At 41.3% G+C, this 23,904-nt stretch overlaps 1 protein-coding gene and 1 pseudogene across 6 annotated transcripts in view; both read right to left on the bottom strand.

Annotated features, from left to right (window-relative positions):
- Window positions 1–7,794: 7,794 nt before the first annotated feature.
- Window positions 7,795–10,847, bottom strand: LOC118926275 (cold shock domain-containing protein E1-like; annotated as a pseudogene).
- Window positions 10,848–12,192: 1,345 nt separating this feature from the next.
- The window catches only part of ASB11 (ankyrin repeat and SOCS box containing 11), a 31,162-nt gene continuing 19,450 nt past the window's right edge, over window positions 12,193–23,904 (bottom strand). For 5 of the 6 annotated variants that reach the window (XM_057495309.1, XM_057495308.1, XM_036912933.2 and 2 more), the window contains 4 exons: window positions 21,268–21,418; window positions 16,617–16,751; window positions 15,357–15,548; window positions 12,193–12,769 (listed from right to left, as the gene is read on the bottom strand). In XM_057495309.1, the coding sequence (XP_057351292.1) occupies window positions 12,645–12,769; window positions 15,357–15,548; window positions 16,617–16,751; window positions 21,268–21,418 (603 nt within the window). In that variant the 3' untranslated portion in view covers window positions 12,193–12,644. The remainder of the gene's footprint in view (window positions 12,770–15,356; window positions 15,549–16,616; window positions 16,752–21,267; window positions 21,419–23,904) is intronic. The other variant, XM_036912936.2, reaches the window with a different exon arrangement.

Consider the following 23,904-nt stretch of genomic DNA (forward strand, 5'->3'; position numbering starts at 1 on the left):
ATCAGAAAGGAAACACAGTTTATAACTTTTGGAGAGCTGGACAACAGGGTGGGGAAAGGAAAGGCCTATGGTAACATTTTTTTTACATGTTCTGCTGTAATCTGTTATTTGGAGGCTTCTTGTTGAAAGGCACCCCCACCTCAAGAGCTGAGAAAGTTAGTTTCACTGTAGCACGGCTGAATTGCTGACACAGCAGCTTGCCCAGCACGCCCTGGCCATCTGCACATGTGGTTCCAATTTTTCGCCGGAGTTCCTTATGGGAAAATGTATCTATATGTTACAGAAATGCACATTTGGAGGCACTGTTTTCTCTCTCCTGACTGCAAGAATCTCATTAACTGTCCTGCTTCCTCCACACATGGTAGTTTAACTCCTAAATAATTAGTGGTTGCTGTTGGAGAAATGGATTGCTAGGTGGCATGGGGGTGTGAGAGAGACTGGCTAGCCATCTTGTAATTGTTAATTATGAAAAGTTTTACTTTGTGATGGCTTCGCCCATTTGCCTTTACAAAATATTTGGGTTTCTGGACATGTGTCTTTTCAGACAAACCCAGTTGCCCTCCCCACACGTAGGGGCTGGTTCAGCTGATGGGTACCCCTAGTCTCCTCCTCGTCTCTTCAAAGTGGAAGGGGATTTTTCTTCCCCATTTGGGAAGGCTCTGAATTAGTCTCAAGCATAGTCTGGCCATGAAATGATTGCAGACTTTCAAGACCAAAGATGTGGCCTTACTGTTTCAGATTTACGAAGCCTCAGTTGAAACACATGGAAGCTATTTTTAACAATTTGAGGAGAGTCCTTCGTATTTTAAAATGCATTTCCATACACATATATGTATACACATTTATCCCTTTACATTTTTCACATAAATGCAATGGGAGATCTTTCCATTTCAGCATATATAGCCATGGGCCTTTCTTTGATCCCTACTATGTAGCAGTCCATATTGTGCCAAAAGTTCTTCATTGCTCCCCTATGCGGGAGGCAGAATATACCATTTCTTTTACTGCTGCAAAAATATTGCAGTCTGTATTTTTGTACATGTGGCTTTGTGGACATATGCAGATATTTCTGGAGGACAGATTCCGGAGTGGAAATGCTGGGTCAAAGGTATGCTCAAACACAGGTGATAATTTGTCTAGAACTAAAGACATACACAAGAGTTGGGTACAAGTCGAACTGGAAAATTTGGAATGAGATCAGTGGACCATAGCAATGCCAATTTCCTGGTTGTAATATTGTACTACAGTTTTGCAAAAACTTATCACTGGGGGAAACTGGGCAAAGCTATAGGAGATCTCTCCATATTGCTTCTTACAACTGCATGTGAATCTACAATTATCTCAACACAAATTTCATTTTGAAATAAAGGGGCTGTTCACTTAAAATTGAGATGAACCCTGCCAAATTGCCCTCCAGCTCTATTTGCAGAATCAACTGAGAAGGCCAGAGGCATATACACTGTTCACCACTACAGGAGGAAAAAGCTGAAGAACAATAAAACTTGTACTTGCTGGGGAGGGAAAAATTGACTCCCAATGTAGACTGGATGACAAGGAGTTAAACAGAGGGGCACAATGGGAAAGCTGGATACCACCTTCCCAGGTAAAATCTTAACAGTACAGCTTCTTTATTTACTTTTAATTACATTCCAAGAAGATCAGGTTTTTCCATATCAAATTTAAGTCTCTTGTCCAAAATGACAAGGATTTCCAGGTTGTAGCCTTATTACCTAATCAGTTTTTAATCTTCCCATTATATTTACAATGTTGATCAACACTTGTGAATATCGGAGAATAGGAATGGATTTTTTAGGTGTTTAACAACAGTTGTAGTCAAGAATTAGGAAGCCATTTACAAGAGAAGTTCATGCACTTTTAAGGCTCTGTATGGGAAAAAGTTGAATTACATGTGTATGGGTTAATGTGATAGAGAAACGGGCGGGCTTATCGCGAACCACAAGCAATCTTACCAGGTTCTAGTCAGTCCCTGTGAGTGAGTTCAGGAAACTTGGCCCAGGTTAGGCAACAAAAGAGAATTATGACCTGCAGCCACAGTAAGGCCACAGTCATTCCTTCCCAAGGGCAGTCTCGACATTAGCCAGGGCCTCCACCCTGCCCTTCACCTAGACACCACAGCTGACATCACTCACGGCGTAGGAGACTTCCTCCCGTAGCCCTTGTGGAGCCTCGCAGGTCACCTCCAATCAGTGATTGTTGGCCCAGGAGCTGAAACCTTTTGTCATTCCAGTCAGCAATTTTTCTAGCACAAAACCTTTAAAACCTAAAAGGTATACATCTCCTCTGAGAGTTTGGAATGATCAGCTTTCCCTGCCCAAAGCCTATCCATTGTTTTGGCGTGACTGGCTCTGCACGCAGAGCTATCTGATGCTGCTACTTTAGAAAGCAGTCATTCATCTTCCTACTCCATCTAGCTGTACAGTAAGAGTCAAACAAGGGTGTTTTTTTAAAAAATCTGGCATAAGGCACTATTCTTGAGCAAATAATCAGGCAAATAAAAATTGAGAGTCTGTATAACAATGGCGAAAGACAAGTTGGTGGGAGGCTTTCTAGATTAATGGAGAATAAAGAGATTTGATAACTATAGGTGATGCATGGTCCTTGACTGGATCTAAGTGGGGATGGGGACAAGGGATAAAAGACAATGCCAGAGTCGTGGGAGCATAAACTATGGACCCTACTGGATAATCACGGCCCATCCATGTCAGACTTCCTGAGTGTGATTACTGCACCTTGTCAAGAATAGAGTCTGTGTTCTTGGGAGACACATGGTGAAGTGCTTAGCACAGAGCCATGTGGGGTGTGACGCAGAGGGAGAAATGCACACCCCTGTGTACACATTTTGCACAAAATGGCAAAAGTTAATGCAAGCTCTATGGTCAAAGGACATGAGTATATAAAAAGCCTGCCTTGCCCAATCTGTTCACAGGCTATTGTCAGTCCTCATAAACCCAAAGATGGCAGGTCCCAGCCCTTCAGGCTGATTGGAAACACTGTTCTCATCACACATTTATGTAGGGTCATAAAACAAACAATGGCCTGTCTTTATTAAAATTTTTGATATTTTGGTCATCATGGGCTTTTTTCCTCAGCACTGAAATTCTTAAATACTGAATGAAAATATTCATGTTGGTGACTGAGTTTGTCAGTGCTCCCTTAAGCTTTCCGCCTCACCTGCCTCATCTAATCCTAGCCCTGGTGAAGAAGCACCAAGTCCGAAGCTCACTCACAAATGGTTCCTTTAAAGAATATTTCTATGCATACTAATTATACATGGGCTTACATCGATGCATATACATTACACAGGTGTGTGGACACACATGCATACATATATGTATACATACATGTATGTGTGTGCACACTGAGAAGCAAATGTGGCAAAATGCTAACAGTTGGTGACTTGAGCTGATGGACATGCAAATATTTGTCCTATTATTCTTGCAATTTTTCTGTAAGCTGGAAATTTTTTAGGATATAACAGTGGCAGGGGCAGAAAAACTAATAAATGAAAATAAAAACCTGGTTTACATTTTTTTACAGGTTAAGCATGTTAAAATATGAAGCAGTGATTCTAAGCATGACCCATGTACTCATCCTAGTATAGACTTGGCTAAGGGAAGGAGATATCTTCCATATGCAAATGTCCATGTAGGAGCAGCCCCTGGCAACGATCTGTGACAGGAGAAAATGTGCAGTTCTCGCATGCGGAGGGCACCCAGCGCTGACACACTGTACTTATTTGACAACTCATCCCCCACCGTGACTGCTTCAGGCAATGTCTCCAAAGCATCAGCGGTTCTCTTTGTATCAAGTGCATAACACCTTCTCAGCAATGGGCACTGTTACCAAAAAAAGAATCATCTGTAAGCCTCAGGTTTACTGGGCATGGCAATATTAGAAACATCAGGGAAGAGAATTACTTTGGGAGAAACAGTTCCTTAATAAAATATGAACAAAAATGTACAGATGTTGAATGACATACCTAACCTTTTAAATAAGAGATGAGGCTTAAACCTTTAAGTGACATAGACAAGCTTTTTTTTTTTAATAATGGGTCAAAGTAGATAAATGATGGATGGACAGATGGACAGACACATGGCATACAGATGGATAAATTAGTGTCTAGTGTCTATATAAAGACAGATGGTATCTGCATAGGTAATGCTGGGTATTTGGTTATGAAAATATTTTTCCCCTAAAATGATTCATAGTATATGTATATTTTAAATTAGTTTAAACTATTATTTTAAGTAGTTTTATTAATCAGTAAATACCACTCCAAACATCTTCTAAGAAATTCCTCAAACACGTAAAAAGATTTATTAAAAAATGAAGTTCATTCTTCAACGAACTGGAACAAATAGTTTTTAAATTCATATGGAACCACCAAAGACCCCGAATAGCCAAAGCAATCCTGAGAAGGAAGAATAAAGTGGGGGGGATCTCGCTCCCCAACTTCAAGCTTTACTACAAAGCCACAGAAATCAAGACAATTTGGTACTGGCACAAGAACAGACCCACAGAACAGTGGAACAGAATAGAGACTCCAGATATTAACCCAAACATATATGGTCAATTAATATATGATAAAGGAGCCATGGACATACAATGGGGAAATGACAGCCTCTTCAACAGCTGGTGTTGGCAAAACTGGACAGCTACATGTAAGAGAATGAAACTGGATCATTGTCTAACCCCATACACAAAAGTAAATTTGAAATGGATCAAAGACCTGAATGTAAGTTATGAAACCATAAAACTCTTAGAAAAAAACACAGGCAAAAATCTCTTGGACATAAACATGAGCAACTTCCTCATGAACATATCTCCCCGGGCAAGGGAAACAAAAGCAAAAATGAACAAGTGGGACTATATCAAGCTGAAAAGCTTCTGTACAGCAAAGGACACCACCAATAGAACAAAAAGGCATTCTACAGTATAGGAGAATATATTCATAAATGACAGACCTGATAAAGGGTTGACATCCAAAATATATAAGGAGCTCACGCACCTCAACAAACAAAATGCAAATAATCCAATTAAAAAATGGTCAGAGGAGCTGAACAGACAGTTCTCCAAAGAAGAAATTCAGATGGGCAACAGACACATGAAAAGATGCTCCACATCGCTAGTCATCAGAGAAATGCAAATTAAAACCACAATGAGATATCACTTCACACCAGTAAGGATCACCACCATCCAAAAGACAGACAACAACAAATGTTGGCAAGGTTGTGGAGAAAGGGGAACCATCCTACACCGCTGGTGGGAATGTAAATTAGTTCAACCATTGTGGAAAGCAGTATGGAGGTTCCTCAAAAAGCTCAAAATAGAAATACCATTTGACCCAGGAATTCCACTCCTAGGAATTTACCCTAAGAATGCAGCAGCCCAGTTTGAAAAAGACAGATGCACCCCTATGTTTATCAGAGCACTATTTACAATAGCCAAGAAATGGAAGCAACCTAAGTGTCCTACAGTAGATGAATGGATAAAGAAGAGGTGGTACATATACACAATGGAATATTATTCAGCCGTAAGAAGAAAAGAAATCCTACCATTTGCAACAACATGGATGGAGCTAGAGGGTATTATGCTCAGTGAAATAAGCCAGGTGGAGAAAGACAAGTACCAAATGATTTCACTCATCTGTGGAGTATAAGAACAAAGAAAAAACTGAAGGAAGAAAACAGCAGCAGAATCACAGAACCCAAGAATGGACTAACAGTTTACCAAAGGGAAAGGGATGGGGGAGGATGGGTGGGAAGGGGGGTTAAGGTGGGGGGAGAAGAAAGGGGGCATTACGATTAGCATGTATAAAATGTGGGGGTGGGGCACGGGGAGGGCTGTACAACACAGAGAAGACAAGTAGTGATTCTATAGCATCTTACTACACTGATGGACAGTGACTGTAAAAGGGTATGTGTGGGGGACTTGGTGATGGGGGGAGTCTAGTAAACATAATGTTCCTCATGTAATTGTAGATTAATGATACCGAAATAAATAAATAAATAAATAAAAATGTGAAAAAAATGAATTCATGCTAGTGTTATTCATAATAACAAGAAATTCAAGTGGAAATTGCTAAGGAATATGATCCAACCATGTAAAAGGATAATTTATAAGGGTTTGAACTTAGAAAGTCATTAGAATGTGGTTTGGAAAAAGCAAGAACCAGAAGTAATTTTATAATAGGATTGCTACATGAAATCAGGCAAAGATACCAGAAAACCAACCAACCAACCACGATGTACTGAAAACACCCTGAAAGGAGTCACTAAAACCTTACTTGTAAAAATTAACTAATAAATATTAAATACCTACATGAATAGTTCTTTTAAAATCCAGTCACCCTGCCAGGGCCCTTGCCTAATCGATCACTTCATCTCAAACAGTAGCTCCACCATCGTCACTCCTTAACCTAATCTGCTCAATTGTTCTTCTTATCATTTCCTGACATGAAGATATAGATGTACGTGCCACTTATTCCCTGTTGTCTCCATGACACATAAGCTTTTCAAGAGCAATGACCTCATCTGTTTTTTTCACAGCCTCAAACAGTATCTGGCACATAGTAGATGCTGAGTAAAAATGTGTTGAATGAATTAATCGATAGGTTAACCTAGAGTACTTTGAATATGATCAAAATTGTAAAATATTACACCATTTTGGGAATAAAACATCCCAGATCCTGTGAAAAATTAAATCATCTAAATTAGTGTTAGGAACCCCCAAAAGCAAGCAATATAATCTCATATAAACCAGTCAATTCATCTGATAGTCTAATTCTGGCTTGATGGAATATAGGGCTCAAAGGGAATTTCAAGACTATCTCATGTCCAATCTCTCTATTCATAAATCCCAAAACACTGCAACAACTCTAAGATACAGGGGTCTGGACCTGTTCTATATCCACATCCTTCTAGTCTCCTGGGACTCAGTTCAGCATCACAGCCCCGTCACCAACACAGACACACACACACCCCTACCAGAGTTGGAAGTCCATACAAATGATCATGAAATCCATGGTCTGCAGTTTCAGAAAGTGGATGGCACAGCAGAATTCTCAAGTTCCTTGGGGAAACAGATAGACTGAATATCCTAGGACATCCTGGGGCTTAACATAGAGCTCAAGACATTCAGCAAGATACAGGTTGACCAAAAAATGCCCTTGGGAGAACACTTTGAATATAGAAAGCTTCCAGTTCCCGAATGTCCTATGATATGTATTTTTTTTCAACTTTTTTATTTTTTTTGTTTTGTTTTGAAATCAGTACTAGAAGCTGCAGTGATCTAAGCAGCAGCAAGTTTGTGCATTCATCCTTTTTTTGTTTGTTTAAATACGATTAAATTATCACACTGCTGGCATACCTCATTTGCATGAAAGTCTGCACCATACATACTAATTGTAGTAAAGTTATACCCCACCCCCAACCCAGGGAAAAGAACTACTCTGGAAGATAATTTTCACTGAAATCTAACCAAGCTCTGTTAAGTGGACTGTGACAAGATTATAAATGATATGAAAAATAACATTTTAACAATTGCCCATCAACTTAAGGAAATGGTTTGCCTATACAAATTTTTTATAATTTTCGTAATTTTAATATATTCCAACCTCATATGGTCCTCAGAATTAACCCATAATGAACAGGAAAGAAAAAAGTAAAGAATGCAACTGAGTGCTAAGGCAGAACATTTTGCCAGAAGTGATGAAGGTAGAGTATATACTAAATATCAAGTGCAGAATTTCGTAAGTCCAACAAGATAACAGTCTATATTTCATACTTACACAGGTGAAGTGGATCTTACAATTACCAGTTGCGTTAAATGCACCAAATAAAGCTCCTAAAATTGATACTATAAGGCACCATCTTAAGTTTTCCAGGCTGAAACTGTGCATAATTTTAAAATGGTTTTTTTTATTTATTTACTTTTTTAAACATAACACAAGGAAGGTGTGAAAACTGGTGTAATAGCTCAATAGAATAAGTATCTCAGATTTTGGGAGGGATGAAGAGGGAGATATTCAGAACCCTTCACCAGAATCCCCCCAACTTGATCATAGTAGATTCATGATGTGCTTTGTGGATGTGGTTAGTCAATGACACCAGCTTGACAGATCTTTCTTTCTGCACCAAATCCCACTGAGTTATCTGGTCCCCTTGGCTGGAGCCATTAGGCGAGGAGCACTGGCATCATCCAGGGTAATGTTCTTCAAGCAATTGACCAACCTATCAGGTCGCAGAGCTGCAACAGCCTTGGGGCCCTCGCAGACTCACCAAACATTATAAGTGCAGCACTTGCCAGTGCGCTAAGAATCACAAAGAATTCCACCTCATCTCCTGCCTGTAGCTCAATGCCATCCTGAACTTCTTTCACATGGAAAAAGAGCTTCTTGCTATCTCCTACTTCATAATTCATGAAGCCAAACTGATCTTTCACACACTCTACTGTGGCCCTAAGCAGGGGTGTAATGTTGTAGGCCATAGACTGTGCATTTTGCCCCCTGACACACAACTGGAACTTGACACTCTCCCCTTGCTGCAGGCAATCCCCTTTGTTGGCCATCCCAACTATGCCAAATGGATAGACTTCACCTTTCATATCCCCTTCCTCCACAATCTCAATCATTCCTTGGTATTCAGTTTGTGTTGGATCAACACTCCTCAAAGGACGAATGACTTTACCAGAGTAGATAGTGGGATCAGCCTCCTCAGTCATGCCATTCACAGAGTGTGTTTTGTTCACTTTTTCTGAACTGACTTTGTTGCCTTTGCCTTTGGACAAGCTGTACTCGACCATGTCCCCCAGTTCCAGGCTATTGACATCACCAGAGAACTCACTGTAATGGAAAAAGATTTCCTTATCATGATTAGCTGTTTCAATAAATCCAAAATTATCCTTCAGAGTCGCCACATAACCCAAGAGCCTCTTAGAGCTGGAATTACGACCTAAAAGTCACACACAAGTTGCCATCTGCTGCCCAGGCCTTTGTTTGTCACTAATAGTAAATTCAACCTCATCTCCTATTTGAGGAGAAGTAGGTCCTTCTACACCCTTGGCTTGAAAAGCAATAGTCAGCTTCACTCCACAGTCATCATAAGCAATAATACCATCCTCAGCCTCCTTTTTTCTTTGCCTTTATTTGGGCTAGTGGTTTTAGGATTGGAAAAAATGGCTTCTTTTTCTACAGTGTCCAGAAAACGATGATGTGAATGGGAATGGAATGAAACCGTGCCCTTGGGAAGCTTTTTAATCCTAATAGCATGATTCCTTTGGGCAGAGAGCATATCAGGAACCACAGTAAACTCTGCCTCACCTGCAATATGCAGCTGGTTTCCATCCAGAATTTCACTGAAGTGGAAGAACATACGAGCATCACGATCCACACATTTGATGAAACTAAAACCATCTCTCAAGGTGGCAATTACACCCATTTCTCTGGCTTCATTAGTGAACTGAAATGTATTTGATAGAACTTCTATGTTGGTTGCTCATTCTAATTCGTCATGTCGGTCTGTTGAAATATTAAACTTGCCATGGTCACCCTCTAGTAGGGTCACCTTGGATTTTGTATCTTTGTCTCCAAAGGGAAGTTCTTTAGGGGTCACAAAGTCAACTTTGATGTGCCCTGGCAATGAGTCATTCTGGTTTTTACAGGGTACTTTGGGGATAACTTTGGTTACAGTTCCTTCAAAATGTTCAATGCTGGTATCTTCAAAAATAACTGTTCCTTGAGGCAACAGTCTCACATCGGTTGCAACTTCTTTACCATTTCTGTCTTTGATTGTGAATTCCACATCATCTCCAGGCTGTAAGGTCTCTAAGTCACCCTTAAATTCACTATAGTGAAAGAATATCTCTTTTATAACATCTCCTCTTTCAATAAAGCCAAACGCCTCTTTCATGGCACAAACTACTCCCTGACAGCGGGCTTGTTTCTTTTCCAACAGCATTATGTTATGAGCACTTACCACACCAGTATGTTTATTGTTATCAATTACAAAGTTTATTTTATCTCAGGTTTTCAGCTGAACATTCCCTTCCACAGCCTCAGGGGTGTAAGTCAGATAAAACACTTCTTGTCCATGGACTCATTCCTCAGGGAGGATTTCAGGTTTTATCTTCACCCGTTTAACAGCAATGGGTTTCCCAGTCCACCGGTCAGATGATACTTCAAATTCAACATCATCTCCTCCTTTTAAGTCCTACAGGTTGCCATTATATTGTGAACAGCGGAAGAATAGTCTAGCTTGACATTCTGAACACTGAATAAATCTGTAAGAGGATAGCAGCTTTCCAATAACCCCAGTTTCACGCACTGCTGCTTAAGTACCATTGGGGTACCCATTGTGTTCATTGTTATGAAGAAGGTTTGGATTAAAACTCATCTTGCAGTGATAATCAAATATTGCACTTTCAGTAGTATTTGCCGATTCTTCTTTTTCAACATACGTTTCAAGGGATGGAAGTTGCTAGTATTAAAAAAAAGAGCGAGAGAAAATTACCTATCAAGGTAATAAAGAATACAACTGCTGCTGCACCCGGCAATCTCACAGTACAGCACTGAAGAAAACAAAGACTACTAGCAGCATTGGGAAGTGCTCTTTCAAAGCTATCAAGTAGGCACAAACTTCTTGTTTCAGATCAAGTGTTCTGTCTTCAATTTAGGTGTACTCTTCTTTGGTCTTGTTGGTTGTTTCAAGGTTTGTTCCTTGCCTGATCTGAACTTGAAGCAGCAGTTTCAGGTGGTAAAGTCTGTTCTGTTCCACTTTATACCCAACAGCTCAGTGCCCCCTCTCCAGCGCCATCATAAGCAGCACCGGCACTATGATATGTATTTTATCAGTATTTTCCTTTAAAGTGTCTGTCTTCCCTATTATGCTTAGAAAAGGCCTTATCTTTCATGTACATTCATGAACATTTTATTCTAGTATTTTACAAGCATCATTTAAAATATTTTAACATTTTCAAAAAAGCAAGATTTGTTTTTGGAATATGATGCTAAATAAGAATTTCACCTTTTTTCCCCAAATAGTGAACTAATTAAGAGTAATTTATCTAATATTCCAAAATTGTGAAAAGTAGAAAAAGGTCTAGCACAGTACTAATAGAAATATAATGCTAATTTCATGTATGATTTAAAATTGTAGTCCCATTTAAGAAGTAAAAAGTAGGATGAATTTTAATAACAAATTGTATTTAACTGAACATACTCAAAATATTATCATCTCCATGCATAATCAATATTAAAATCATTAATAAAACACTTCACATTCTTTTTATTGTCCTGAATCTTCAAAATGCGGCATATATTTTATACTTAAAGCACATCTCAGTTCAGCCTCACCACATTTCAACTGCTCAATAGGCACATGCAGCTAGTGGCTTTTGTACTGACTAGCACAGCTTTAGAGCACTGTGTCCCACCCTCAGCACTCTTGACACTTGGGACCTGAGAAGTCTTTGCTGTGGGGGCTGCCCTGTGCATTCTAGGATGATCGGCTGTATATCTGGCCTCCGTCCACTAGATGTCAGTAGTGTCTCTCCCCAACTTGGTGCAAACAAAAATGTCTCAACTTTGCCAAATATCCCTGAATGGGGGTAGAGGTAGGTCAAAGTTGTCCCCAGTAAAGAATCAAAGGTCTAGAAAAACTGGGTGGGGGGAAATCCATGTATGGAGGCAGGGCAAGGAGAAGAGGCAACAGAAGGGGGTGGAGAGAAAAGGGAAAAAAGGGGGAGAAGAAAAGGGAGGAGGGGGAGGGGAGGGCTGGGTTTTGAGTATACCTTTGGGCTTATTTTGGGCCCTAACTCACAGAAGTAATATTGACCCAGCATTAAACCCATCTTGGTCACTGGCAACAGCAAGCAATTATTTCAAAAACCTTGAGACTCTTGACTTGGAAAATAAGCTGACGGATGCTTGGGTTGCAACACGCATCAAACAGAGTCTTCGGGCTCGGGGAGTTGGGAGCACCTGGCATTGCTCAATCTGAGAACGGTTTACTGCAAAGAACAGCATTTAATATCAGGACTGATGAGCAACAGACCTCCACCCTGCTAATCTCTTCCAACTTCTACCAACCAGGACCTCAGTAACTGGAAGTCTCAACTGTAATGTTTTTAAAGTATTTAGCTTTTTTATATGTAAAAAAGGAAAGGAAATCAAAATTATAGCACAGATTTATTCACAGAAGGAAAGAAAGAAAGGGGGAAAAGGAGGGAACTCAATCAGGAGCACATCTTGGACTACTTACATATTCATCGTAATCACATTCACCGAGATTTACATGTGTCTGTACCATTTTCAGAATGTTGACCATTAGATAATTAAAGATCATGAATCTTCAAAAATAGCTTATGATTTCACTCTACTTCATAGTTTAAGTCTCTAAACAAGAGTAAAATCGGAAAGGTTTCTGGGTGCCCCTTGGTTAATGAGAACATTAAACTAACCAGGAACTTCTGCTCGGAAGTGTTCCAGCTCATCAGGATTCACTCTAACTGGCTTAGCTCATTGGAAGATGTGGAGAGTCTAGCTGCTAGGCGTCTACACTAGGTACCCTGGGTAGAGCAGGCAACAACCTGGTTACTTCCAAGTGTCTTCCCATGGACAGCTGGCACTACCGATATAGGAGGAATCTTTCCAGTGGCTCCGGCAGATGTAGTTTGTGGATGGTTTGATGACATGCTCGGCCCAAGCATTTCCGAACACACAGGCGGCAGAGCTGGGACAGAGCAGGGGGTCCTGAGGAAGAAATAAAAATAGTATGAAACTCATGGTAGTCAGGTGGGGGGTGAAGTGGAGACCAGAGGACTGGAAAAGGGCGAAACTTTCTAAAAGCTCATAAGAAGCTGGCTCCATATAGGAATTATGGAGCCAGGTAGCAGACACTAAATACACACAAGGGCTCCCAGTTAGCACCCCCCAGGACAGGGATGTTTCCTTAAGTTGATCCTCCAATGGTAACTGTATTACTGATATTAAGGAAGGAAGCTTCCCAGAGGCAAGTTACGGATGATGTGTGGGGTCTAAAGGAAGTTCATTCACGTACTATGTGGGCCAGTGACTGTGGCAGGCTGGCCAAGGAGCAAGCAGAAACGGCAACACGAGCACATAGGACCCGGAGACAGAGGTCCAGAGCAAGGGACGACTGCCGAGTGAGTGTCAGCAGGCAGCCCAGGGTGTGGGGTCGCAGGGGCAGGGTTACACGTGGCAGGCGCCTGACACTCGAGCCTCAGGGCCCTCCCGGACCTCCTCACTCTAGGTGCCCAAGGTGGTGCTGGCTGGGTCCTGACTCACACTCGGAGGGCTCCCCCATTCCCACATGGATCGGAGCTCAACAGAGGATCCAGAGAAAGGACGCAAGTCACTGAAACCCCCATGATACCCTGAACCTCAGTCTCATGGAGTCTTACAGAGTCCTCACACCCAAGGCTGAAGGAGAGTAAACTACCGAATGAAGAGTCCAAAATATGATTGCTACGATGGTGTTTTTGGATGGAACACTAGTTATCCGGGGGCATTTGTAATGTCCCATTATTTCCTAACCTGACTGTGTTGATGATGATCCCTTCCAGCAGATCTATGTAATTACTGGACTATGCAAGTTTCTCTTTTCAAAAACCCCTCCTGTCACAGCATCTTGCACCCCATGAGAAATGTGAACAGCGTATGCAAACAGCTGGAGGACACTCAGGTTGTTGTTTCCCAGGAGCATCCATGGGACAGAAAACTACCTGGATGAGCAATAGCCCTTAGTTAACATCTTGGGAAGCAGGAATGGGAAGCGTCTCTACCCATCACCCAGTTAAAGCTCCCCTGGAAAACAGTAACATGGGCAAACTACCCAGTTTGCCTAGAGAAGTTCAGATACCAGAGTGCACAACCTTCTAGAGCAAGCAGCTGTATTTATGAAGCAGAAGACAGAGGAACTTGCTTACAAGAAATATAAATCCTGGACCTGGAAACATTTTTGATAGAAGAAAATAAGAAACATGACAACTGCTATAAACCATTTTCTCAGCCCTGAGCTGGGAAGTACCCAGTATTTCCAAACTGGGACCTGGTAAGGAAGATCATAATTCTGCAAGTAGCGATTCCAATGAAAGAAGAGTCATTAACGACGCAGGCTACTGGAAATAATCTAGACCAGTGGTGGTTCTCCAAGTGCGGCTTCAGACCAGTGGCGGCAGCATCTCCTGGGAGCCCAGGGCATGAGCTTCTGACCCAGGATCTGCCTTTTAATGCCATCCCCAGGTGACTCATGCCTGCTAAAGGTTAAGAAGTATTCACCTAGGGAGTATTCCTAAACTATATTCCTAAAACTACTGAACCAAGCATTCCACTTGGAAGGTATGTAAGATGTGGGGGTGGTTTCACAAAATAGAACTGGTGAGTCAGATAAAACCCTCCCAGCTAGTAACTGTTTCAGAAGACTCGGGCTTGAGGCATTAGAACATTAAGAGTGCACGTTCGGGGGTCAGACTGTTTGGTCAGAATCCTAATTCTACTTCCTTAGTAGCCATGTGACCTTCTGCAAGCCAATCTCTTTATGCTTCTCTGTTCCCATTTGCAGCTGGGATAGCATCAATTACTATAAAGTTCTTGCTGCTTTAAAGTTTTAAGAATTCAGTGAGATTAATCAATGTTTCAAATTCAGCTCAGGGCCTGATACATGTAAAGCTGAATAATTAACAGTCTCCAAAGCATACAAGTGATCAATAGTATAGGCTCAGATAATGTTCTCTTTCTGTATGGACATAGCATGGTTCTTGCAGCTGGACTACACAGCATTTTAGAGACCTGCCTTTCCTTCTCTGGCAGGTGCAGTCACATTGACCCACACTGGAAATGGGAGTGAGGCAACGAGGAACACACACTCACCTGGCTCCCTCATCTGCACAACTGGCAAAGCACTTCACCATTTAGTCCGGTGTTGAAAACGCATGCTCTGTGCCTGCCCCATGTTCTCTAATTCAAGTATTTCTAATTTCCCCTAAATTGCCTACAAGTGTCACAAAGGCACAGAGTTCTGGTCTGCTCAGTGGTGTGCTCATGCCAGGATAGGCATGGTGGCTCCACCTTTTCGTGCTGAAAACCAAGTTCTCTGATCACTTTCTTGTTATGGAAAATGAGAAACAATTCTCTTGTTATAAGGGAATACATACAGCATATAAAGTCCCGCCTCGGTAATGCGAGGACTTGCAGCCTCCCACAGGCCACTCCCAGTTAAAAAGAGAAAAGGAGAAAGGTAAGACAACTGAGAGGCGAGGCGGGAAGGAGAGAGCAGATGTGCTTATGGGAGAGAAATGGACACCCGGCCCTTCCTTACCTTCCCGGAGCAGGAGCGCCTGCTCCACGTTGCTCTTCGGAGCCGCCAGGTCAAGGGCACTCTTGCCCTGAGCGTTCCTGCTCTTCAGGTTCGCCCCATAGTCTGATAGCAGGTGGATGACTTCTGCACTGGACTGCCTCGCAGCGGCATGGAGCGGGGTGTCCAGCCACTGGCCGTGCTCAACACTGGCTCCTTAACAAAGCAGATGGCCACAGTTCAAAACTACATGTTAATGTAGAAGTACAGTGAGCCTGGAATATAGTAGCTATAGGTAAAGACATTGTAAATGCTATGACATATCGGACATATCTCTGAAAATATGACTTAAGCCTAGAACCTCAGCAATGCCTACAAAAGACAGTCTCACAATATTTTGGTGACAAATGAGAAAAAAACATATCTTTAGTCATTTAAATACTTTGCTTTCCTCCCCTTATGAACTGTATAAAAAACAAAATTAAATATTTTCATTTCCTTTTCGATAGTTATTTTGTCTTTTGGCAAAAGATAGAGCTAAGTTTATTTAGTATTTATATTATTCTGGACTCAAAAAAAGATTTCTGAACTGCTATACGGAGTAGTAAATGATGGGGGATAAAATAGGCAAAAAAATAAAATTTCTTATTTAAAGTTCTTACTATAATTTCCACCTTTATGTCAGTGGCTAAGTTTAGGGAATTTGAACCAAATAAAAGTTTCAGAACATTCTGACTTTTCCCTAGACTCTCTCAGTTTCTGTATATTCCTTTCAGAGCTAAAAAAAAATTACTAACTACTTGGCAGGATTGATCTAAAGTAGTCTATGGCAGATACCTGTTGTTGTTACTATCCAGTATCTTCCTGGTATACACACCTTGAGGCCCCTCTGGGGAACCGTCCCCTGTTCATGAGTTACCAGCATAGACTGAAATCTAGGCCTAAGCCAATCAGTGCATTGCAATCCCTTGGCCACCATGACTGAGTCAGAGATGGGCATGTGACTCAAAAAGAGCCAATGAAATACAATTTTTCCCTCCTAAGACTTGAGAGAAAGACTCTTGCTCTTTCTTGAGACCACCAAGGGGAACCATATCAGGTAAAGGGAGCCAAACTCCAAGGACATGGAACTGAGAAATAGAGATACTCATCTCTCTGCGGAAGTTCATCAAACGCTGAACTTTGTCAGAATTTTGTCTAGCCTGACAAGAGCTTTGTCTTTGAAGCCATGGAAAGCCAACAAGGTTAACAGGTGCTTCTCATGAAAAGATATCTGGAAGTTACCTAATTCTAGAAGTTTCTTCACACAGTCTACCCTCTGGTAGATGCAGGCCACATAGAGGGGTGTTCCAAGCTGAGGTACTTCTTGGTCAATGTTAGCGTTATTTGCCAACAGTATCTCCATGCACTCTCTATGACCTGGTGGAACACAAGATAACCTCACTCAAGTAAAGGAAACATTGACTAGTCACAGAATTACAGGATTGCTTATCTGGAATGGGCTTTAGAAATCACCTAGATTCTTTTTTTTTTAAGCAGGAAAATTTTTTTGGTTATCTTAGACATCTCCAAAATAAAACCACTAAAAAGGAACATGCCCATGCTTCCCCCACTTGAATTCCTCTTTGCGGCCCACAAGATACCTCCAACCAAAGGGCACCATGGAGTGCAGCTGAAATCGCTCACTAGAATGAACCCTACCTATTTACAAATAAAGGCTCCAAGATCCACAGGGGCAAATGACTGATTCTATTATTACTGTGAAAAGCCAGTTCTCAAAGCCAAAACCCAGGCCTGACCCCTCTCCATTACAAATCTCTCATTCTCTTCTTCTGCCATGCATGTAAGGTTGGGTCTTTGGCCACACCACACAGTAGGCCTCCTTATTTTGGTTAACCTGGAAGACACCTATGAGAATTAATAAAAAGTCTCAAGTATAGAATATATTTAAATGTACTTTCAAGTTCAGTGGCTAACAAGAACTAGGTAAGCAAGCATTGCCCTTAAGAGTTTCCAATGAATAGACATGATTAATTTGCAGCATATGAATGATTTGTTCAGGGGCAAATTCTTCTGAGATATTGACAGAAACTTGTAAAGAGTTTGTTCTCTTTGAAGATGTAAATGTTTCCTTAAAACAATCTTATCACTAACTTAACCAACCTTTTCTTTATAGACAACATAAAAGTAAGCTTCATTTCAAACTGACTTATCACAGTTTGAAATGTATAATTATGCATCGAAATGTACAAATGAGGGTTCTGTGGATTCAACCTATCTGTTCACATAAGTAAATATTATACCTGGATTATAACATCAATATGTCACAGTATTGACTCAAACTGACCCAGCTTGTTCATAGAAGTTTAAAGCTGTAAGAATCCAGAAATAATATCTAATCAGTATCAAAAAATGGCAAATAGGGGACTCTCTTGTCCCCTCCTGGCCTGAGCCAGGAGCTCTGTCCTTTCGCTTTATCTCTAAATAAAAGCCTCTCCCTGGCTCTCCTACCTTGAGTGTTTGCGAAGTTCATTCTTCAACTCCGTGAACAAAAACCCCGGCATCATTTTGGGGGGCTCATCCGGGATAACTTCAGAGATGGGAGCATCCTCTTCAAGTTTAAAGCCAGACACACCTCTGGCATGCATTTTAAGGAGTTGGGAGCAATTTAAGCCCCAAGCCCTGAAAAAGAAGTGCCTTATCTTCTGCATATAAGCCTGGCCTCAATACAAACTCTCCGATTAGAGTGGCTTGGCCCCTGAGAGAAGTATACAATATAATAAGGTTATGCAGCTAAATTTATTTTGCCATAAGGAAGGAAAATGATCCAAAGTCCTGTGGGCTATTACAATATAAAACTGGTTTTCTAAATCCTTTTATTGGAAATCTATTCTACTTATTGGGTTCATCATTATCCTCAAAAATTGGGAGGTTTTTAAACTAGGCTCCCTGAGACAGAAATTAATCTTCTGCAATACAGCCTGGCTTAAATCTTTCAAAAGAAAAGAATGCTTAAAGAGAGGCTTGACTTTGTCAGGTTTAGTGAAGGTTTTGTAAGTAATCTAGCAATGGTTGTTAAGAATGAGTGAACTAAATAAGTGTAGTAACTGAACTTCTTGGCTGCAAGGATGTTGGATTAAAAACATCCTACATTCTGCAAAATTCCCAAGCCTCCAACATCAAAGGACTAGGAGTGTTTTTCACTGGTATGGTCACCTAGCTTCCATTTTTATACCATCTCTTGGTTTAGAAGATATAATTTGGCATATCAAATCCTTAAGCAATTTTACTCAAAAGGCCTTAAATGATACTATCCAAGGAATAGCTCTCCTAAATACTAAAGTTAAACTAATGTGCCAAGCAGTTATACAAAATAGAATGGCACTAGACATCTTAACAGCAGGACAGGGTGGGACCTGTGCTATAATTAAAGTTGTATATTGTGTGTATATTCCAAATTATTCACAAAATGTCTCTGATTCACTCCAGGACCTCCGAAAGCAAGTCCAAGCTATGTCAGGCCCAGAAGTCCCATAGACTACTACAATATGGAGCTGGTTTTCTAAATCCTTTTGAAGCCATAAAACTGCAAATGGTCATGGAAATGGGACCCAAGATAGAAGTGCCCATCTTCGGAGGCCCTCTCAACTGACCAGTGATGGAGACCTAGCTGCACCCTTTACTGTGACCCCCTCTCAGCAGGAAGCAGCCAGAGTGGTTGTCGCCCACTTGCCCTAGCGGTAGGTAGGGTCTCCATCTGTAGAGGGGGGAATGAGACAGGGACCATGGGCTTAGACAGAGTAGGGTGAGGGCCTCCAGAAAAAACAAAGCAAGATAATCCATTGTGGGATTTGCTTTGGCTGCTGGGGGACCCAGCTTGTTTTTCTGACTTTACGCAGGCGCTGCTTTTCTTCCTCCAGCCCTAAACAAATGATTTACACCTTGGGCAATGTAGCAAGCAAGCCCAAACAACAGAGGAAAAACAGGAAGGATTCCATCTTGAAAATAAGATTGCATCTTAAAACCCAGTTAGTTAAAAAGGAGCTTTCTTAACAAACAGACAGTAACTCAGCCCACCTTGGGAGCAGAGCAGGCAGTCTTGAGTGATATGCTCCCAGACCAGGAAGCTGCTATCCTGGGAGGGAATCAGAGCAGTAAAATTCTTATAAAAAACCAGAAAGACTAATAAGAAACTTAATGTCTCTTCAAAGATAAACATTTAGAGACCATCTGGTGGATCTGCATCCCTAGCCCTTTGTCTCTCAACTGCCTATGAAACCCCTGGACAACACACCGCCCCGGGGCTCTCTTGTCCCTCCTGGCCTGAGCCAGGAGCTCTGTCCTCTTGCTTTCTCTTTAAATAAAAGCCTCTGCCTGGCTCTCCTAAAAAAATAATAACAATAATAATGGCAAATACAGGGTATCTAATAAACATTTTTGAATAATTCTTATCCTTTTTCTTTTTCTTTTATTTTTTTGCAGAACAAACTGAGCCTAGTTTGAGTAAAATTTAAGTATTCTCAGGAAGTTTCTAAAAAATGAATATATAAAAGTCAAGTGATTAGCACTAATTTAACAACATCTAAAATATCAAATTTACTGTTTATCCTTCCTTTCTGTAGACATAGGTCCCTAACATGCTTTCATATACAAAAAAAAAATACGTGGAGACACATGAATCCATTTGTTTACAATAAGCACATATATAGATATTCTTATAACAGACACTCCATATATAACTACCTAAGCACTGGGGAATTACTTATGTGATTCTAACCATTCCCATTTTTAAATATTTGGATGGAAATTCAAATAATAGATTGATTTTACTTAAAATGAATTGTTTTTAATTTTAATACTTTCATATCATTTCTAAAGTAGAGTATTTCCCTACAACTTCAAGGACTTACTTAAAGTTTGAGAAATGAGCAACATGAGTTATTAATCAATACATGTTTATTAAATATGTATAGAACATCAAAATGATAGAGAGTTAGGTCTTTAGAATCATTTAAAGCAATCCACTGCAAAAAAATATTACCAAGTAACATGTTTAATAAATTGGGGGAAATCTTTCAGTATTATCTTTTGAAATTAAGACTTGCATCCCCAATTTTACCAGCAAGATCACTGTTTCACAGTGTTCTAACTTTTCTGTTGTACTTCTGATCTCAATATACGAGAATAACTCCACCGCTGGGTGACACAGAAATGTTGCTCTTTAGGTGTGGCCTTTAACAAATGGCCTTGGCCTTTCAATGGCATCTTCATGTCTCGTGTATGCACAGAATTTTTAAATTCTTTAATTTTAGTCTTTTCTCTCATTTCAGAAGTAAGTGAGAACGTAGGAGTCTAAAGTCAACGTCAAGGTTTCCAATGCCATGCTTTTTAAAGTTGCAACTTTTTTTCAATAACTAATGACCTTGAAGTCATCAGCTCATCTAGAGTTTATTGCTTGTTGTGGACAGTTAAGTTTGATCTTCCGTTAGAGATAACCAGACACTTGCATAATTTATTTTATGTTAGTGGTTAGGTTTTATGGGCCTTGGGCGGTGAGCTGTTCTTTTTTAGTCAGGACAGAGCCATAAGCACAGCACAACTCGTGGAAGTCACCCCTGCCGTCCTGACTCCATGAGCTGCCACCAAGACACCAGCAAAGAGCCTCAAGAAAGGCCTGCCAAGAGACTATCCCCAGGAAGCGGGACACCTGACACACAACCCCAGTCCCAGGTTATGAGAAGAGCTGGTTCATGCCCATAGTGGTATTTCCTGAAGATTTACGCAAACTGAAGTTACTGCTGTGGGATTCCTACGCCACACATGATCTACTGGTGAAGATCTGGGTGATCCTCGCCTGGTGATCACTGTACCACTGATTCCTGCAGACTGGAGTGAGCCCACCACTGTTTTGTGTGCACTGTGATGGCCTATTTACCTCTTTTCACTGCCTCATGGATGGGTGAAGCCAGGTGCACCTCAAGCTGGGACTTGGCTCCAAACTCCAAGAGCACGTTGACACAAGGAGCGCTGCCACTGCAACAGGCATTGAAGAGAGGCGTGGCGCCGTGGACCGTCACTCCGTTGACCTAGGGAAGGGCAAAGAGAGACCCAGAGGGTTTGCTGTTCCTCTCCGGCTATCTTCAAGTGAATTCCTGCACATTGGCCTGGAGAAAGTCCCCATGCTGGTGAACAGGGAAGCGGGGGAATTCTAAATCCTTACCGGATTATGTCTTACAGGCATCAACAGTCTATCAACTCTCACCTATAAAGAATATCACAAGTGGGTAAAATGGGATGCTTTAAAAATGAATTCATGGGTATTCCAGAGCCTCTTAGGAGCCTTCTAATTGTTGAGGGGTGGTCCTATATGGTGGTTAAGAACATGGCCTCTGGAATTATTAGCTTGGTTCAAAGCCCAGCTCTTTCTCTTTTATTTGCTCGGAGATCCTGGTTGGGATACTAACTTTCTGTGCCTCAGTTTCTATCTGTAAAATGAGGATTATAAAGGGATCTACCTCATGAGGTCACTGGGCAGATCAAGTGAGTTTATGCCATGTGAAATGCTTAGAATGCTGCCCGGTGCCCAATGAGCATTCACAAACGTTGGCAACAACATTTCCATTAATATGGAGCTAACCTCCCCTCCCAATCATGAACAAGCATGGCAGGAACTAAAAGGACTACAGAAAGCAGCTGGCGCCAAGCCCCAAAAATCTCCTCGGCAGTTCCCCACTGTTCTCTGTCTCTTGCCACAGATTTCCTTTCTGGTCTACAATAATCCATACAAATTGCACATGCCAGCAATGACCCCTGAAAATATCACGACCAAGCCAAAGGCACAAAGAAAACAGCCATCAACATGGTATCTCCAACCAGCCTCGGTGCCTTCTATGCATGTGGGAGGCACGTGAGAACCAGCACGGCTTGGGGCATCTCTGAGTGTCAGCAGTGAATTAGGAAGAACACCATCCGGGAGACAAGGCATTCTGGCAGGAGGGACCGGCTCTGATAGGACCAAAGTGTAGGACAAGGAGGGCTTTGATGGCAAACCATTTGTCTCAACAACTGTGACAATCAGTATCTTCAATTTTCTTGTTTCAGAAACAAAAAAGATATTTCTCCACAGTGCTAGGAATGCCCCCATCAAACTGGAAAGTTAAAGATGAAATGCTACAATGGCAGAGACAGGCCAAGGATGGGAGAAATGTGTATAATTCATACACTCCAGGGGTTTCTAACCTATTTACATTTTTACTGAGAAATATTCGGTGGAACTGGTTTGATTTGTTTTCACTAAGTATCACCTTATCCTCAGTCCAGGAAGTCTTCTAATTTGATTCCCTGTAAGCTTCTCTCTGTTTTTGGGTCAGTGAACATTTATTGAGCACCTACTAGGTGCCAATGTTTTGGAAGTAAAGGCATGTAAGACAATTGCCTCTCCTTGAATAGCCTGGATTCTATCAGGGAAGACAAGCACAGAGTTAATTTTGCTACAATATTAAATGTTTTAGATTCTGATAGAAGCAGGACAAAGGAGAACACAGACTTGAGAAATGTTTAGGAAGTGGTGATTAGATGGGGATGTGGAAGAAACAGGATGATCCCAGGCTTGGAACTTAAGAAACCAGGAGTATGTTTCACTTGGCCTCTGAGGCTGGACTCCAAGAGGAACTGGTCCCAGAGGGAAGAACTGGGTAAGCACAGGTTCGAATGCATTCTGAAAATCCATTTCCTCTTACTCCTGTTTTCATTTTGACTTACATGTTAAATAATATAATATTTACTATTCCCTCATAAGATTGCTGAAGACAAGGGACCACATCTTAGTCTGTTCTTTGCTCTGCACAAAACCGCTAGGCCCTGCTGTTGTCTGATACTCGCCACCAGCAGTCTGCCTGTGACTCCCGTCATCTAGTTTGAAAGGAAATGGCCCTCAGCCAACCTTGCCCTCATCATTACATGGGAGCTGACTAAGTGATAACTTCAAGAAGCACTTCTGAATGGAAATACCTGGCCACTACGGCATCCTGAAAATCACTTGGCCCAAAGAAGACTTCCGTGTTCAGGTCTACATGTAGAAACCCAACTTCCATATAAAATGCAAAGAAAACCTTTGTTAAGCACTTAGAAACATTACAGCTCAGGAAGGAACAAAATAGCAGCAGACTCAGAGACTCCAAGAAGGGACTAGTGGTTACCAAAGGGGAGGGGTGTGAGAGGGTGGGTGGGGAGGGAGGGAGAAGGGGATTGAGGGGTATTATGATTGGTACACACGGTGTTGGGGGGATCATGGGGAAGACAGTGTAACACAGAGAAGACAAGTAGTGACTCTGTGGCATCTTACTATGCTGATGGACAGTGACTGCAATGGGGCATGGGGGGAACTTGATAATATGGGTGAATGTAGTAACCACAATGCTTTTCATGTGAAACCTTCACAAGAGTGTATATCAATGATACCTTAATAAAAAAAATTACAGCTCAGGAAACAATGAATGCGAGGACTGAGTTTAAAAAAATTAGCAACAAAACAGTATCTGGCAACTAAGTAAATATCATTGAGATTTTTAAA

The sequence above is a fragment of the Manis pentadactyla genome, chromosome X (assembly GCF_030020395.1).
Source record: "Manis pentadactyla isolate mManPen7 chromosome X, mManPen7.hap1, whole genome shotgun sequence".
In the NCBI taxonomy this organism is placed as follows: domain Eukaryota; kingdom Metazoa; phylum Chordata; class Mammalia; order Pholidota; family Manidae; genus Manis; species Manis pentadactyla.